General features: G+C 38.6%; 1 protein-coding gene across 9 annotated transcripts in view; it reads left to right on the forward strand.

The window, feature by feature from the left end:
* Positions 1 to 17,899, forward strand: part of SLC4A7 (solute carrier family 4 member 7) — a 111,231-nt gene that overhangs the window by 43,373 nt on the left and 49,959 nt on the right. For 3 of the 9 annotated variants that reach the window (XM_032459407.1, XM_032459411.1, XM_032459408.1), the window contains exons 3-7: positions 3,373 to 3,519; positions 11,608 to 11,746; positions 12,268 to 12,428; positions 14,555 to 14,743; positions 17,228 to 17,587. In XM_032459407.1, coding sequence (XP_032315298.1) covers positions 3,373 to 3,519; positions 11,608 to 11,746; positions 12,268 to 12,428; positions 14,555 to 14,743; positions 17,228 to 17,587 — 996 coding nt within the window. The remainder of the gene's footprint in view (positions 1 to 3,372; positions 3,520 to 11,607; positions 11,747 to 12,267; positions 12,429 to 14,554; positions 14,744 to 17,227; positions 17,588 to 17,899) is intronic. The other 6 variants (XM_032459409.1, XM_032459410.1, XM_032459412.1 and 3 more) reach the window with 3 other exon arrangements.

Raw genomic sequence — 17,899 nt, forward strand, 5'->3', positions numbered from 1 at the left:
TTTAAAAGGTGAGTAAAAAAAAATTAATAAAAGTAAATAAATAAAAAATGAGTATTTAGTTATCAACGTTACTATTTTGGCAACCAAAGCAAAAAGTCAGTGTCAGCTTTTTCAACCTTAGCTGGGAATGTGTGTGTCAGGCAGCTCAAATTTTTTGCTGCTGTGTGCATGTTTGTAAATGACGATAAGTCACCATGAGTATTGCTTTTGGAATTACTAGTAAATTTTAGCAAGTCAGCAAATTTGCAAATATGGAGTCCATGAATAATGAGGACTGACTAATTTCAGTTCTCATCTGCAGATAAAGCTCTGGAGTTTATTGTGGTATTTTGTTCTAACCATCGTACAGAATTTCTTAGAAAAAGAACGTCATGAACAGTTCATGTTTCAGCATTAACTTTTTAATGTTGTACACAGGGCAAAAAGCAGCTCTATGCCAGATGGTTTTTCCACAGTTGCAAGTTAGTTAAACCTGTAGTCTGCCTCCCCTTTTACTCAACGTGGGTTTAGGTAGGAACCTCATTCAAACTATTTAAGCAATCAAATTCATGCTTCTCAGTGTTTGACATAGTGCCCCTAGCTACCTGCTTCCCTGACTCAGTTTCACTCAGTGGGCAAAAAGCAGGGACTGCCTTTCATAGCTGTTCTGTTCATCAGAATACAAAACCCAGATAACGCAGCATCAGCAGTGGCTGTTTCTATTGTAAAAGTATATAATAACCCTACTGTATTGTTTTCTTAATCCAGTCTTTAATTAGAGTATTTGGAGCATTTACGTTTAATGTACCTCTCATTAATTTGGACCTTGCTAATTTGAGATTTTTAAAACTTTAAACAAATTTAAAATATTTCTAAATATCCACTTATGAATAGTCATCATTAAAACATGTATCTTAAGGACCTCTACTAACTAGGGTTGGTCATAAATGTAGACGGGACACATTTATGTCTACATAGTATAATTCCAGGTGGGCCAACTTCTTCTCAAAATATCTTTTGAGACTTGCAGTCTAATACTTATAGAAGTCACCTGTATATTTAGTGTATTTATCAGTGGGATTGGTCCTTGGCGTAATGTTCTGTGTAGTGCTCTGTAATATAAGAGAAGTAACGGGAGACTAGCTGTGTTAATTACGTGAACGTAGCTGTAATTCTTTTTTATCAAAGCAAACTTTGGTATACTTTTGTGTGTATCACCCCCCCCCCCCCCTTTTTGGGAAAACTAGTGCTGATCATATTCAGGGACACTCCAGGTTTGGTTCCAGACCACTGGAATAAAGTGACTATTGCAATAAAGCAAGTCACATGAATTTTGTTTGTTTGTTTCTTAGTGCATATAAAGGTTATATTCACACTATAGTGTATTAAGTGTGCAATAGCATTATGTCTTAAAAAAAACAATGTACATGCCTTAACTAAAAAATACTTCATTGCTGAAAAATGATGACCATCATCTGAGGTTTTGGTGAGTCATAATCCCTTTGCTGGTGGAAGGTCTGGCCTGGATGTGTCGATGCTGCTCACTGATGAGCATGGTGGCTGCTGAAGGTCAGGGTGAATTTCGTAGAATAAGACAACAGTGAAGTTTGCTTCATCAGTTGACGCTTTCTTTCATGACCAGTTTCTCTGCAGCACACAACACTGTTTGATAGCATTTGACACACAGTAGATCTTCTTTCAAAATTGGAGTCCATCCTCTCAAACCCTGCCTCTGCTTTGTCAGCTAAGTTTGTGCAGTATTCTCATTCCTTTGTTGTCATTTTAACAGTCTTCACAGCATCTTCACTGGAGTAGATTGCATCTCAAGAAACCACTTCCTTTGCTCATCAGTAAGAAGCAGCTCCTCCTCTGTTCAAGTTCTATCCTGAGATAGTAGGAGTTCAGCCCCATCTTCAGGCTCCACGTCTGACTCTAGTTCTCTTGCCGTTTCCACCACATCTGCAGTGACTTCTCTACTGAAATCTTGACCCCCTCAAGGTCATCCATGAGGGTTGGAATCAACGTCTTCTAAAATCCTACTAATGTTGGTATTTTGCCCACTTCTCATCAATCAGCAGTGTTCTTCATGGCATCTGGGAAGGAATAGGTAAATCCCTTCCAGTAGGCTTTCAGTGGGCTTCTCCTAGATCCATCAATGGAATCACCATCTATGGCAGCAACGGACTTACAAAATGTATTTCTTAAATAATAAAACTTGAAAGTTGAAATGACTCCATGGTCCACGAGCTGCCATTTGGATGTAGTGTTAGCAGGCATGAAAACAGCATTCATCTCTTTGTATCTCTCCGTCAGAGCTCTTGGGTGACCAGGCGCCTTGTCAGTGAAGCAGCAATAGCTTGAAAGTAATCTTTTTTTCTTGAGCGGTAGATCTCAACAGTGGGCTTAAATTATTTAGTAAACCACGTTGTCAGCAAATGTACCCTCATGCAGGCTTTCTTCTATAATGGAGAAGAATCTGAAGCTGGGCACCTGAAGCTGACACCATATTGTAAATCAACTCTAGTTCAATAAAGTAAATAAAAGAAAAATATACATATATAGAGAACAGCAGAGTAGACTGAGCATAATTCTTAGGGGCCGTAGGATTTTCAGATGGTACATGAGCGTTGGCTTCAAGTTCAAGTCACCAGCTGCCTTAGCCCCTAACGAGACAGTCAGCCTGTCCTTTGAAGCTTGGAAGCCAGGCGTTGACTTCTCTCCAGCTGTGAAAGTCCTTGGCAGCATCTTCTCCCAGTAGAAGGCGTGTTGCCTGTCTTCTGTCCAGACCACTGAAGCTTTCTCTGTACCACAAGTAAGGCTGTGTCTCACTTTCTTGCCATTTGTGTGTTCGCCGGAACAAGCTCTTTGCATTCACAGCTTGGCTCACTGACACAAAGGCCCAGCCCTCAGCCTTTCTTGGCCAGAAACATTCCTTCCTCACTCAGCTTAATCACTTCTAGCTTTTGGTTTAAGTGAGAGTTGTGTGACTCTTCTTTTCACTTGAACACTTAGAAGTCATTGTAGGGTTATTAACAGACCTAATTTCAGTGTTGCTGTGTGTCTCAGGGAAGAGGGAGGCCCAGGGAGAGGGAGAGAGACAGGGAACAGCTGATCAAGTTCACCATCTGATCTGGGCGTGGTTTGTGGTGCCCCCAAATCGTCTCAACAGTAACATCAAAATCACAGATCACCCTAACAAAGATAATAATAATGGAAACAAAATGTTGTGAGAATTGCTACCAAAATGTGACACAGGGACAGCATGTGAGCAAATGGCTGTTGAGAAAATGGTGCGATAGACTTGGCTCGATTCAAGATTGCCACTACCTTCAATTTGTAAAGAAACACAGTGCCTCTGGCATGCCAGTCACGTGCTCAACCGTTTTTTACCAGGTCATCGAGCTGTGTATATCGGCGTTCACGTCCCGTTCGGTAAAGAGGGTCGCCGGCGTCACAGGCACCGGGGACACAGACATCACCACCGGAGAAGGAGAGACAAGGACTCGGATAGAGAAGACGGAAGGGAGTCTCCTTCTTATGGTAAGAAAAGTGGGAAGTCCTCCATTACAGGCTGGAGTTCTTCTCTGGAAAGGTTTTAAAGTTTTAATTAAATACTTCCTTTTAATAATTGTATTTCTGTAATAATTTAGACACATTGTATGTGTTGAGGAATACTAATTGAAGTAATAGTATTATTTCTGCAGGAAAAATGCTGAGTTTGTAAGTTAAGATCTACTCGAGATGAGTGAAAAAAAGTCAGGGGTTTTGCTTTCTTCATCGTATTCCAGCCTTGGAGCTGTAAATGTTGAGTCCTGGCACTTAAAATTCAGTTTAGGAGGGTTTTATTTCTTTTCTCTATTATATGTGTCATTGTTTACATGGGCAGTGAGCAAATACCCGGAGTCTTCAGGCTCCTGGAAGAGACCGAAAATTGCTTTCATTTTTAAATAATTCTTGGCCAGAAGATTATATCCATGAAGCTGGATCGCTTGGTTATCTGTGCAAAGAAGAGTGCTCTGACTTGATGGTATTGTCTTTAGAAGGACAAGATTTTTGTTTGGAAGCAGAGCAATAAAGAAGTGCCAGTAGGCAGAGGAAATCAGAAAGGAAAAACGGCATACAGCAGAGGAAAGAGAACATCATCTTATAATAAAGATCGATACTGATTTAAGTGGCCCTGAGAGTGGGAAAGGCAAGAGCCAGAAGAAACAGCTGAGCAGCGTGAGCAGGACTGTCAGACGCTGCACTGGTGGACAGGGGGGACGTTGCCGGTTCTTCAGGACGTCGTGACCCGCGTAGGTCCTAGTGTGTCCTAGTGTGTGCATTTTAGAGAAGCCGTGTGAGCTGCACTCCCACAGGCACTTAATGTGCTGTGCTAAAGGAAAGTTTTTGTGGAGAGGTAGAGAGGGAGAGAATTATTGTGTAAATGACAGCTTGTGTCACGATCATAAGAAAGAAAGGACCGATGGCCTAGTAAGATATTAAGTGCCACTTCCGTGCTGAGCATTCCACCAAGCCCTTGACATATGCTCTTTGATTGAATTTCCTCAGCATTTTTTTTTAAACACTAAGTATTACTATTTTCATCATATAAGCGGAGAAACTTCAGCTTAGAGAGGCTAAATCATGGAAACCTCTTAGCCGCTCCAAAGAGATGCTGACGGCCTAGCAGGCTGTAAGTGGTCACATAGCTAACAAAGATCTGCCACAAGCAAAGGCAACATCAACACTAGTTTTGGAAAAGATCACTAGTGAACTTTGATGATGTGAAGTAATTTTAGAGAAGTGTTTTGCTGTTCCACATGGTGCCTCCATCCAGTTTAGGATATCTGGTGTTACTTTGTGAGTGGATCAGTGTGCTTCTCTATTTCATTTGGAATAAAAGGCACACAATAGTTTTATAGACGTGCTACTTAACTAAAGTATAAATACGTTTGTATGTTCACCTGGCTATGTGGTTTAATGGTTCAAGCTTAGGTCTGACATCTTGAAGTCTGAATCTGGTGGTTTGAGGAATACTAATGGTGGAGAAAATATCTGTGACTTTTTCATGGATTAGTTGATGCCTAGAAAAGTTCGCTGCCACAGAAGTGGGCTTATTTTGGTTTTAACTCCCAATCTGTGTCCTGGAAATTGCTGTGAATGAAGCCTCTTCTTTCCTTCTCCCCATTCTCTAAAAAGAGTTTACACAGATCTTTTGCTTCTGCACATGATGGAATAACAGAAATTGAATTGGCTGTCTAATTTTAAGCAGAAAACTGGGCAAAATATGTGAGAAACCATAATTTTCAGACATTGGATAACAGGCAGCATGGGACTCTGACCTCTGAGCGAGGGAGAGGAAGTGAGATGACTCCTGTGATGGCCTGAGCTGTTTCCTTGAGACGGTTTCCAGGCCAGCATGGGGAACCTGGCCAGAGCCTCGCAGGCTCTCAGAGTAGAGGAGACAGAGACTGGAACTTGGGGAGGCCTACGAGGTAAGAGTTGGAGATGTAGAGTGCCAGAGAGTAGAGAGCGACACACAGAGTGTTCCACAGGTCTGAGGAAGGGCCCTGGGAGTTGTTTGGCTGAGTACTAGTCTGCGTACGTGTGACAGGAAATTACCTGAGCCTTGATAAATAGCCACCAGGAAGCAGTGGGCTGAACAGTTCCTAGATTTCACACAAGACTGGGAACAGGATATGTTCCCACCAGTCAGTGGAAACATGTTGTGACCTCTACAGGGCATTAAGTAGATTTCTTAGAAGGGTGTTGCCTTAGTACTGAGTCTAAATTAGTTTTACCCTAAAGGCTGCAGTAGATCTACTATAAAAAAATGTTAAAAGTGGGTCTTGAAAGAATTAAATTGATTTCAAGTATTTGTATGCTGGACCAAAGTATAGTACTGCTAAAGAAATACAGTAAAATCTTGCTCTTAACCATGTGAAATGCACAGTATCTGACATGCACAAGTTATTTGAAATATAATGAAGCAGGTAAAAATAAACATAACCAAGAGAAAAATAAATCCATAGAAACAGATCCAGAAATGACAGCTGATGGAATTAGAAAACAAGTGTGTTAAAGCAATATAATAAGTACATTTATATGTTCAAGAGGAGAGAGGAAAATAAGACTATCATGAGAGAAATTGAAAGTGTACGAAAGTCCCAAATGGAACTTCTGCAGAAGAAAAATACACTATCTAAAATGAACAATACACTAGATAAGATTAACAAATGACTTAACACTGCAGGAAAAAAAAAAAGATCAGTGATTTTTGAAGACATAGTGATAGAAACTAGTCAGAATGAAACAGAAAAAAAGCCTGAAAATGAATAAACAGCATCAGTAATTTGTAGGATAATATCAGATAGTCTAACGTATGTATAATTGGAGTGCCAGAAAGGAGGGTGGCAGAACTATTTGAAGAAATAATAGTTGAAAAAATTTCCAAATATAATGAAAACTCTGAACTCACAGGTCCAAGTAGTTCAGCAAAACTCAAGGAAAAGAAACTTGAAGACAAACTGCACAAAATCAATAAAAAAATCAAAGATTATCTTGCTGAAACCAAGATGTAACAGTCCTAAAAGTATATGCATGTGATAATAGCTTCAAAATATGTGAAGCAAAAACTGATAAAACTGAAAAGAGAAATTTCTCCACAAGTATAGTCAGAGATTGCAACTCTCCTCAATAATGGATTGAACAAGTAAACAAAAAATCAATAAGGATATATTTGGTTACATATACACACCACATCTTCTTTATCCATTCATCTAAATACTAATCAGCCATAAAAAAGAATGAAATTTTGCCATTTGTAGCAACATGGGTGGACTTGGGGGGGTATTATGCTCAGTGAAACATCAGACAGAGACAAATACTGCATGATATCTGTTATGTGAGGAATCTAAAAAAATAAAACAAACTAGTGAATATAACAAACAAGAGGCAGATTGACAGAACAGACCAGTCATTACCACTGGGGAAAGGGTGGGGGGGGGGGGCAAGATAGGGGTAGGGGACTAAAAGGTACAAACTACTATAAATAAAATAAGTAAACTACAAGTATATATTGTACAGCACAGGGAATATAGCCAGTACCTTATAATAACTAAATGGAGTATAACCTTTAAAAATTGTGACTCACTATGTTGTACACCGGAAACTTATACATCAACTATATCTCAATAAAAAATAGAAAAAAATCAATAAGGATATAGAAGACCTAAATAACACTGTCGGTCGGATTGACCACATGCATAGAACATTTCCCCCAACACCAGCAGAAAATGCACATTCTTTACAAGTACATATTGAACATTTTCCGAGATAGATCATATTCTAGGCCATAAAACAAGTCTCAGTACATTTTAAAAGACTGAAAGTATATTCTTTGATCACAATAGAATTAAACTAGAAGGATATTAAGAAAAAACCCCAGATATTTGGAAATTAAATGAGAAGTTTCTCAATAACCCATGGGTGAAAGATGCAATCAGAACAGAAATTAGAAAATGTTTTGAACTCATGAAAATTAAAACAGGACAGGCAGTAATTGAGAGAAAGCCTTGCAAAGTGTGGACAAGCACAGGTTTCATTTAATGTGCTGTGCGAAATTTATTAAGTGTAGCTAAAGCAGTGCTTAGACAACAATTTATAGCATGTAATTCTTATATTAGAAAAGAAGAAAGGTCTGTAAGCAATGATTTAAGCCTCTAACTTAAGAAACTGAAGGAAAAAAATAGAGCAAATTAAACCAAAATAAGGAAAAGAAAGGAAACTATAGAAACCAAAGCCGAAATGAAGAAAAAAATCAGAACAGCAGTAGCGAAAATCAATCAGACTGAAATCTAGTTCTTTGAAAAGATTAATAAAATTGATAAATCTATATAGCTAGATAATCAGGTGAGGAAAAAAAAGATATAAACGATCAGTATCAGAAATTTTCAATATAGATGCTACAGCTATTAAAAACTACAGAGAGAATATTATGAATGACTTCTTGCCAACAAAATTGGTAATTTAGATTAAATGGGGAAGTTCTTTAAGAATGTATACTACTTAAGCAGAAATAGATAACCTGAAATACCTTATACATATAAAAAGAAGTTGAATTTGTAGTCTAAAACATTCCCACAATGGAAATTTCCTCCCAGACGCCAGAAAATCGAAGATGAGGGAATACTTCTCTATTCATGTTGTGAATCCAGCATTATGCTGATACCAAAACTTGATAAAGATGTTGGAGGAGAATAGAACTACACACTAATTATTTCTCATGAATGTAGATTCAGAAACCCTGCCCAGCATAAAAACATCTCTTTTACCCAGAAATATTTAAGAGGGGTGATACATCATGATGGTGGCCCCCAAGATGTCCATATTCTTGATATCTGGAACCTTACTTGGCAAAAGTGGATTTACTTATTGGATTTCAGGATTTTGAGAAGGAGAGATTATGCTGGATTAGTGCAGGTGGGGCAGATTGCATCACAGGGAATCAGGTGATCAGAGATGAGACAGTGGTTGTAGTGAAATGATGGGGAGGGGTCCAGAACCAAGGGATGTAGGCAGGCCTCAGAAGCTAGAAAAGGTAAGGAAGTGGATTTTCCCCTGGAACCTCCAGAAAGAACCAGCCCTATGATTGTTAGCCCTACGTGAAACTCATTTTGAACTTCTGGTCTCTAGAACTATAACAGAATAAATCTGTGTTACTTAAGCCACCAAGTTTGTGGTAATTTGTTATGGCAGCAATGGGAAATTAATATGATGAACAAGCAGGATTGGTTTAAAATCTAAACATCTATCAGTGTAAATAAAGATATTAATAGTATAAAGGAGAAGAACCCATACAGTTATCTCAGTAGGACAGAGAAAGTCTGACCAAATTCCACCCCCCCCGCCCCAATTCATGTTAAAACTCTCCTAGCAAACTAGGAATGTTAGAAAACTTCCTCAGTGTGAGACAGATCATCTGGAGATGCTGGTGAGAGACTGAATGTTTTCTCCCTATGCTTTGGGAAAAGTCAAGGATGTCCTTTCTCACCATTTCTTTACAGAATGGTACTTGCACATGTAGCCAATGTAATAAGGCAAGAAAGAAAGAAAAGGCGCCCAAGTGGCAAAGGAAGAAAACTACCTTTAATCACAGTTACAGAATCATATATATAGCAAATCCTAAGCAGTCCACAAAACTATAGAACTGAGTGAGTTCAGCTAGATTGCCAGACATGGAATCAATGTACACAATCAACTGTATTTCTATGTAGTAGCAATGAACAGTCAGAAATTGAAATAAAAATACAGCACAGCACCAGAAATATTACTCAGGGATAAATATCACAAAAGATGTGCAAGACCTACATGTTGAAAAGGATCAGAATATTAGGAAGTCTGTCACCCTGTGGTTTTGCTGGTCTGCTTGAGTGTCGGGGCATTCATTCCTTCACTATGATGACCCATGTCATGTACGTACTCAGCACTTTTCAGATATGTTTTTCGTGTTGCCTCTTCCCCTGTTCTTTGTATTTTTCTCTCTCTGGAGTTTTTCCTGTTTGACTTTCTTATTCTATTTTCTCTCTCTCTTAACCTTGTGACTTCTGGTTTGTGTCTTCTTAAGTGTCATTGATGAATTCTATGTAACTGCCTCCTCAGATCTTTTTCCTGTAACAATTCTTTCTAATCTACTTTTTAACTGGTTTTAATATCCCTTTTGCAGCTCTTAAGTTCCTGGAGGTTTGTTTACTTAGGTATAAGTTTTGAGCTTGGCCTCCTCTCTCATATTTGGAAGAATTTGGTTTTGTTTTCAGTTGATGCTTGTAGTTGTTTGCATATGTGCTTATGCTGAGCCTTAGGGTTTTCACCTGTCCTGGACTGGAATGTGTGCTCATTTCTCTGTTTGGGGGCCTGTACCACACAGAACATTTAAACTCAGATGTCAGGAGTGGCAGTGACCTGTCCTACCTCCCTGACCTCAGCTGACAGACTTCTGCTTCTGCATAATAGTAGGAATAGTTAACTTTGAATCTCCTCTTTTGCTTTTTGAAACTTGGGGTTCTTTTTTTACTCTTAAACTTAACTGTGTATTAATTACATATTTTTAATGTTCTTTATTTAACATTTCCATCTATTTTTAGTCTGTCATATATAGTGTTCCTTGTTTTTGGCTATTGCTTACTTTTGTTTGTTTTTACATTAGTTAAAGATTAGTGTGACTTATCTTTGTATATAATATATTTTTTTGTCTGTGGAGGTGTTCTTTCTGTGAAATTCTTTTGTTCTAGGTTGTTGGTTCTCATTTCCTTCCAGAATTATGGTATTTTAGTAATAATTAAATGAGTTTTTTAAAAAAGTATGTATATATTTTTACTGAAGTATAGTTTACAATGTGTCACTTTCTGGTGTACAGCACAATGCTTCAGTCATACATGAACATACATATTATTTGTTTTCATATTCTTTTTCTTTTTTTTATTTGTTTTTTTTGGGGGGGAGGTATTAGGGTTTTTTATTTTTATTTATTTATTTTATTGAAATATAGTATTTTTATTTGTTTATTTTAAAACAGAGAGACTGGGGATTGAACCCAGGACCTTGTGCATGCTAAGCACACCTGAGTCTACCACTCAGCTATACCCTCCCCCCTATTCTTTTTCAACATAAGTTACTACCCTGTGCTACACAGTATGAAACTTGCTGTTTATCTATTTTATACATATTAGTATCTGCAAATCTCTAACTCCCAATTTATCCCCTCCCTCCCCCTTCTCTGCCTGGTAACCATAAGTTTGTTTTCTATGTCTGTGAGTCTGTTTCTGTTTTTTAAGTAAGTTCTTTGTCTTTTTTTTTTTTAGAGTCCACATATGAATGATATCATATGGTATTTCTCTTTCTCTTTCTGGCTTACTTAGAATGACATTCTCCAGGTCCATCCATGTTACTGCAAATGGCATTATTTTGTTATTTTTTATGGCTGGGTAGTATTCCATTGTGTAGATAAACCACAGCTTCTTTATCCAGTCATCTGTCGTTGGACATTTAGGTTGCTTCCATGTCTTGGCTGTTGTAAATAGTGCTGCTATGAACATTAGGGTGCGTGTATTTTTTTGAATTAAGGTTCCCTCTGGATATATGCCCAGGAGTGGGATTGCTGGATCATATGGTAAGTCTATCTTTAGTTTTTTGAGGGATCTCCATACTGTTTTCCATAACAGCTGCACCAAACTGCATCCCCACCAGCAGTGTAGGAGGGTTCTCTTTTCTTTACACCCTCTCCAGCATTTATCGTTTGTGGACTTTTGAATGATGGCCATTCTGACTGGTGTGAGGTGTTACTTCATTGTAGTTTAGATTTGCATTTCTCTGATAATTAGTGATATTGAGCATTTTTCATGTGCCTATTGGCCATTTGTATGTCTTCACTGGAGAATTGCTTGTTTAGGTCTTCTGCCCATTTTTGGATTGGGTTTTTTTTTTTTTTAATTTAGTTGTATGAGCTATTTATATATTTTGGAAACTAAATGAGTTTTGATGGGATATACTTATTTATAACAAAAGCATTTTCGCTTTCAAAATTGTGACTTTGCCTTTGTATTAACCGAGGAAAATTTTGAGTGCGTTTAAATTTTGATTTTTGCCAAGACACACCCTCCCAGAGAGTCCAGTTCATCCTGGGTACCGAGGATGACGATGAAGAGCATATCCCGCATGACCTGTTCACGGAGATGGACGAGCTGTGCTATAGAGACGGAGAGGAATATGAATGGAAAGAAACTGCTCGGTAATACCTCTCTCAGCTTTTAATTGCCTTTACTTGGTCTGTTCTTGTAATGAGAATATAAAATTGAAATTGTGAGATATCCAGTCCTTCAAAACAATGAGAGAATTTCCTTGTGTCTAGAAATCTAATCTTCCCTTTTTTCTCTCTATTCTCAAAAGTTTGTTTCCTGAAGTCATCCTTAATCCTTTAGTATAACACAAATTTGAAAAATCAACAATGCTTATTTAAACTTTAGAAGGAGATTGGAAGTAGAAATTACGGAATTGCAGCGTTTGCGTTTGCTTTTGTAGGCTTGTGATTGTGACGGCTCGAACAGAAAGAGGAACTACAAAGGTCCCTTCTGACTCTCGACATTATGGACCATTAGCCTAATTTGCAACAATGTGTTTGCAGCAAAATTTTGTTTTGGTGGTGGTAATCTTTGTTTGTCTTTAAAAGAACAAGCGTGTGTCCATCCTATTAAAATAAACAAACGGAATCGTTGCTACTTAGACAGTATTTTTCTGTATTACACGTTTCAGATGGCTGAAATTTGAAGAGGACGTTGAAGACGGTGGGGACCGGTGGAGTAAGCCTTACGTGGCGACCCTGTCTTTGCACAGCCTCTTTGAACTGAGAAGCTGCATCCTAAATGGAACAGTCATGCTGGACATGAGAGCAAGCACCCTAGATGAAATCGCAGGTTAGAGCAAACTGACTGTTTTACATTTAAATTGTATTGAAATTAGAGATACTTCAGTAGGGAAAATAAAGTGGAACTTCAGACCGTTGAGTTAACAGTTTCAGGCTGAACATCCATTCTGTGCAGGGCAGTATGAGGAGTAGCCATGTAAATTACACTTTTTCTCTTTGGTAAGTCTGGAGTCTAAAAGGTTTAATTAGACATAACTACGGTATCACAAAGAAAGTGATGAGTGTCATAAACCTGGTACAGAGTCTGCTCTCTGGAAATGCAGAGGAAAGGGCTTTTTGTTTCTTCGTTTTCTGGACCACGGTGTCTGGGAAAGATTGTCTGCAGAGTACATTAAGTATACACTTATCCACAGAATTCGAACACGTGGGGACAACGAACAGGTGGTGCAAGAGAAAAGAAAGTATTCTAAGGAGGAGGAAGAGAAGGAAGAAAAGTCTAGAAAGTATAGACAGGTACGAATCTCAGAAAAGTCACTTCTCTGTGATTATACCGATTTCTTGAGCTATGCTGGGAAAATTAATTGGAGATGGATTGTGATTAGCCTTGAATTACTGGCTTGAGAAATTAGATTTTATTTGGCAGGCATTTTGGCTCTCAGTGATTTTGACGTCGGAGCGTCGTGTGACCTAGATGTGTGTCAGGATGATGGTTCTGGCAAGAGTAGGCAGGGTGGCTTTGGATTAGGAACAGGTTAGAACCAAGATCATTTATTCTCTTGGAGTAGGTTGAGCAAGAAATGATGGTGACCTGAGCTGTGGTGGGTCGTAGCAGTGGAAGTGAAGGAGAAAGAAAAGTTGAAGGATACTGTAGGTGTGGAAAGTCGAAAAGACAGCTGGCATAAAGCTATTTGGCCATTAACTGAAATTGCTCAAATCCAAAATCAAGTTCAGTAGTAATAAATTTGATAGCTCGCCCAATAGAACAACAAAAAGCTACCATAATGGATCTTCAAGATAACCAGAAATTTATTAGAATTTCTCAGGCTAGAAACATTTCATATTACCAGGTAGTTAGATTTGACCTTGGGCTGCAAATCGTTAAGTTATCAAAGTCCTTACTTTCTTGTCTTACATGAGTGACTGAAAAGGTGGGTTAGGATTAGGAATATTGACTTTAGACAGTTGGGTCTCACTTTGACTTTCCAAGTATCACATAACACAATATAATATTTTAGTAAATGTGTAATCCACTTGCTCACTTGTCTGGGAGCCTGTGGTCATTGTGTTAATGATACAGTTTACCTGCTAGGTTGAACCTTTCCAGGGTTTTCTCTTAGAGTAATCTTACAGATTTGAAAGCTTGGGTCTTTTATCTCGAGGTAGTGGCACTTTTAAAAACTATTGATGTATACTTTATAAATTACAAATAGTCCAGTCACCACAGTAATGTATAAAATGTCATTGCCATCCATCTCCCTGCTTCCCACACCTCTCTCACAGCAGATATATTCATCTTCCTAAAACGTGGCACTTCATTTTTTAGTCTACTCAGTTACTCACTGGTTTTTCTACCTCTGGAAGAATGAGAGCAGAAACCTGATATGCTTAGTTAATTGCTGTGTTCTCAACACATAGTAGATACTCAGTAAATAGTCAATGATTGAATGAGTGGGTACAGATATTTATCTGTGGTTCTGGGGAAAAATACGAGGTGAAGCAATAAAATCCCTTCACTTCTTAGGAAGCCAATATTATTGAATATCCAGTTTAATAGAATTTATTGTAAACAGATCAGTAAAGCACTTTCAACTATATAGGAAGGCTATTGGTGTATAAATAATCATTTATTATAACTAATCATTTTATAAATAGTCATTTATAAATAATCATTTTATGAATGATCATTATAAATAATAATAATCCTTTTTACAAATAATCATTTTATTCAAATAAGGGTCTCTATATGATATGTTCATTTTTATTGGCTAACGCTCATATATATCTTTATGCACACAGTATTTTCAGTATTAGAAAAGAATGCTACTTTCCAGAGCTCTTTAAGGCTCTTATTTTTTCTGGTAAGATTTCACTTAGAGTTCATTCTATGTTATAGTCATCCAAGTGTTGGTTTATTTAATAAGAATGATTGCTACCTGTGTGTTTTTCTTCGCCTAGACATGGTACTGGACAACATGATCGCCTCGGGCCAGCTGGATGAATCCATAAGAGAGAATGTCAGAGAAGCCCTTCTGAAGAGACATCACCATCAGAACGAGAAAAGATTCACTAGTCGGATCCCCCTTGTTCGATCTTTTGCAGACATAGGCAAGAAACATTCTGAGCCTCACTTGCTTGAAAGGAATGGTGAGATAAGTTGTGGCGTCCAGTTTTTTCTAACGCTTCTGCTCTAACAGCATTTCCAGTGTGTTACAATTAGTATTTGGGGAAAGAAAGGTATTTTTTTTTTTAGGTAATTACATAGGTCCTTTTATCTTTTTTAGTTCTTTAAACAAAATGACACTCGTGCATTTAAAGATTTCATTTCTAAAATGTCTTTCTTTACAACATGACAGAATTGTCTGTAGAAATTATGTAGAGGAAAAAATTAAGCGTTTACTCTGTTAAAATGAGAGTTGGGTATTGGCGATATTTGAACACTTCACTCTACCTAACCCCAAATTACTCGCCTTTTTGCTTTTTTGTTTCTGTTCAGGAATTTTTGTGTAATTGATAAAAGAACCATAAATTAGTATCTGTAAGTTTAGTTTAATCTTTTAAAAATTCTCAATCTTGTGTTTGGACCTTTAATATCTACATTAGATTTTTCTTAGCGACTTTTTTTCTCTCCTGAGTATATTTTATTTGCCAGATATAAACAAGTATTTTGGGGTTGGTTTGCTGATTTCATTGCTTGTTACTTATCTAATCTGTGTGAAAGGTTTTTATGCTTATTCCTATTTTATGCCAGGGGTGCCCCGGTTAATGTCATCAAGCCATTGAGAATGGCACAGCCCCACGCGTGGCAGCTCTCTGCTCACTCACGGTCTGGCCGTGGGTCCGGCGGGACACGGGGAGACCGTTTTTATAGCCGTTTACCTCTCTCCCTGTCTTAAGGCTGGCCACACTGTCACTGGGGTTCTATTTGAATCTCAAAGATAGCTCTGACGACAGTGACTCTGGAAAATCCAGGGGCAAAGGGCTGGATTGGTTCTGAGGGTCACTGTTGCTTCTAGGGGCCCCCATTCCCCAAGGCTTAGGAGAATCACAGTGAACAGGAGTGGAGGCTGGGCCGCAAGGCCTCTGCTCAGCTTTTCTGTGTCTAAAATCACAGTGTGGCTTGTAAATGTTCCTCACGCGAACGGTCAGAGGTGACAGGGTTTAACATACCTGAAGTTGGCAATAGTCACCTTTTGCACCTTTTGTGTCCGATACTTACGTCTGTTTTCTTCTGAGCATTTGACCATGGCAGCTCTTTTCAATCCATTAAAATTGTGCCCTTGTGTATTTAAAGAACCTTAAGAGTAAAGGAATCTCTTAATGGACCTAAATTCAGTTTAAAAGCAAGTTGTCTATGTCACATTTTATGCCTTTTTTTCATCTTTCCATGTATCGTGTATGCTCTGCTTTCGTGAAATGGAATCGTTTACCCAGAGACCGTGTGAAATCTTTATTCCCCATGTGCGGTACTTCCGGATTATTCTCCAGCTGTCATTTGGTTCCTTTAAATCATAAGACGATGGCTGTGTCCTTTCACTTGCCGTTTTCGCATGGACGTTCTGTTATTTTTGACTATTCTTATTGTGAGGTAGCAATTTTTTAGTGGTGGTTTATGGATTAAAGGTTAATCTTTATTTGTAATATTTCTGGGATCTCTTGAGCACGGCACTTTGATTACTTAGAGACGCAGATCATATGAAATTGTTACATTTCTCAGGCTTTTGCTAAGAAAACAATGTTATTCCATTAAGCTACTCTTCGTTGGAATAACCAGGTGTTGGACGTATAGTCCACACAACCTTTTGAAATGCTCTAAACTTGCTTCCTTGTTGCTGCTGTTGGTAAGAAATACTTTATTCTTAGCTAGTTAAATTAAAGGTTGTATATATTTGTTTTAATTTGTCTGCTATATTAGAAATGGAAGCGTATTTTAGGACATTTATTAATATCGTTGGATACTGAGCTCAAGAATGCATATCCTTTAAGATTGACATTATTATGCTCCTCTTTTGAAAAAAATTCCTGTAACTCGTCTTATGTTTTGAAATTTTACTTGAGAGTGCTATCAGAAGGCGTTGCCCTGTTATTAACTTTATAAAGATTTGCTATCAATTTTAAGTTAGGAATTATTAGATACCATTAACGTGGCCTTTTCTTGTGAGAGAATCTGTAGCACTTCAGTGTAGAAAAGATGCACTGTGTATAAGCTGTCAGTGCCGGTAAGTTCTGTTTGGGCTTCTCTTTCTTGGATTATTTTTGTGTCCTTATTTGCTCTGTCGTTTATTTAAGCAGTGTCTTTTCTTTGATATTGTTCTTGATTTTAAATCCACACTGTTAGGCGTTCTCATGACTAACAGAATATTGTGCCCGCCACCGTCTGTCATTAACGTTGCTTTTTATTTTTTGTTTGGATTTTTGGGTAAACCTCCGGAGAGCTCATTACAGTTTAAGCAGTTTTTAATGACCTCCTAATATTTAAAAACCTGTTTGCTGTACTAACCCTGACAGCATGGATCTGAAATTCTGGACCTTTTCCACAGCTTGCAGTTGACAGTGTGAGTTGCCGTTCCTGTGTCTCATTTGCCTCCCGCAGTGAATTTCATCCTTTCCCATTTGTCTGTTTTATCTCAGGGGAAGGCCTCTCGGCCTCCCGCCACTCTTTGCGAACAGGTCTGTCCGCCTCCAGCCTCTCCCTGCGAGGAGACTCGCCTTTGTCTCTTCTTCTCAGTCATCTTCTTCCTCCTTCGCGAGCTGGAACCCCCGCGGGCTCGAGGTGCGCAAGCCCCGTACCCACCCCTCAGAGCAGCCCTCCGTCCAGCCCCAGCGCCGGCCGCCTGGACTCCAGGAGCTGCCGGCACAGTCAGCTGCAGGTGCTGGTGTCCCCTGCCGCTGCCGGGGTGCCCACCGTAGTCATCCACCCACCCGAGGAAGACTTAGAAGCACTGAGAGGCCAGGAGCAGAAGGATGAGGAAAATGCTGACGTGACTTCAGGCAACTATTCCAGATCCTCCCCGTGTGGTGCTTTCTGCCTTTGGGTCTCTTGCACTCGGAATGCCCGTCAGCACAGAGCTTTGGCAGCATACATAGAGAATGCTTTTAATTTATCTTGACTTCTGCATGGGTTTTTTTTGTTTGTTTGTTTGTTTGTTTTTTCTTGATAGTATATTATAGAGAAAGATAGCATTATGAAAAATGTTAAGTTTTAAAAAGATACAAAGAAGACTACCCGTCACTTAAGCCCTTTCAAAAACTTCCACTGAGATTTTACAGGTCACCGTGTTTGAGTGGTTCCGAAAAACGTCG

This window comes from Camelus ferus, chromosome 17 (assembly GCF_009834535.1).
Source record: "Camelus ferus isolate YT-003-E chromosome 17, BCGSAC_Cfer_1.0, whole genome shotgun sequence".
NCBI lineage: Eukaryota > Metazoa > Chordata > Mammalia > Artiodactyla > Camelidae > Camelus > Camelus ferus.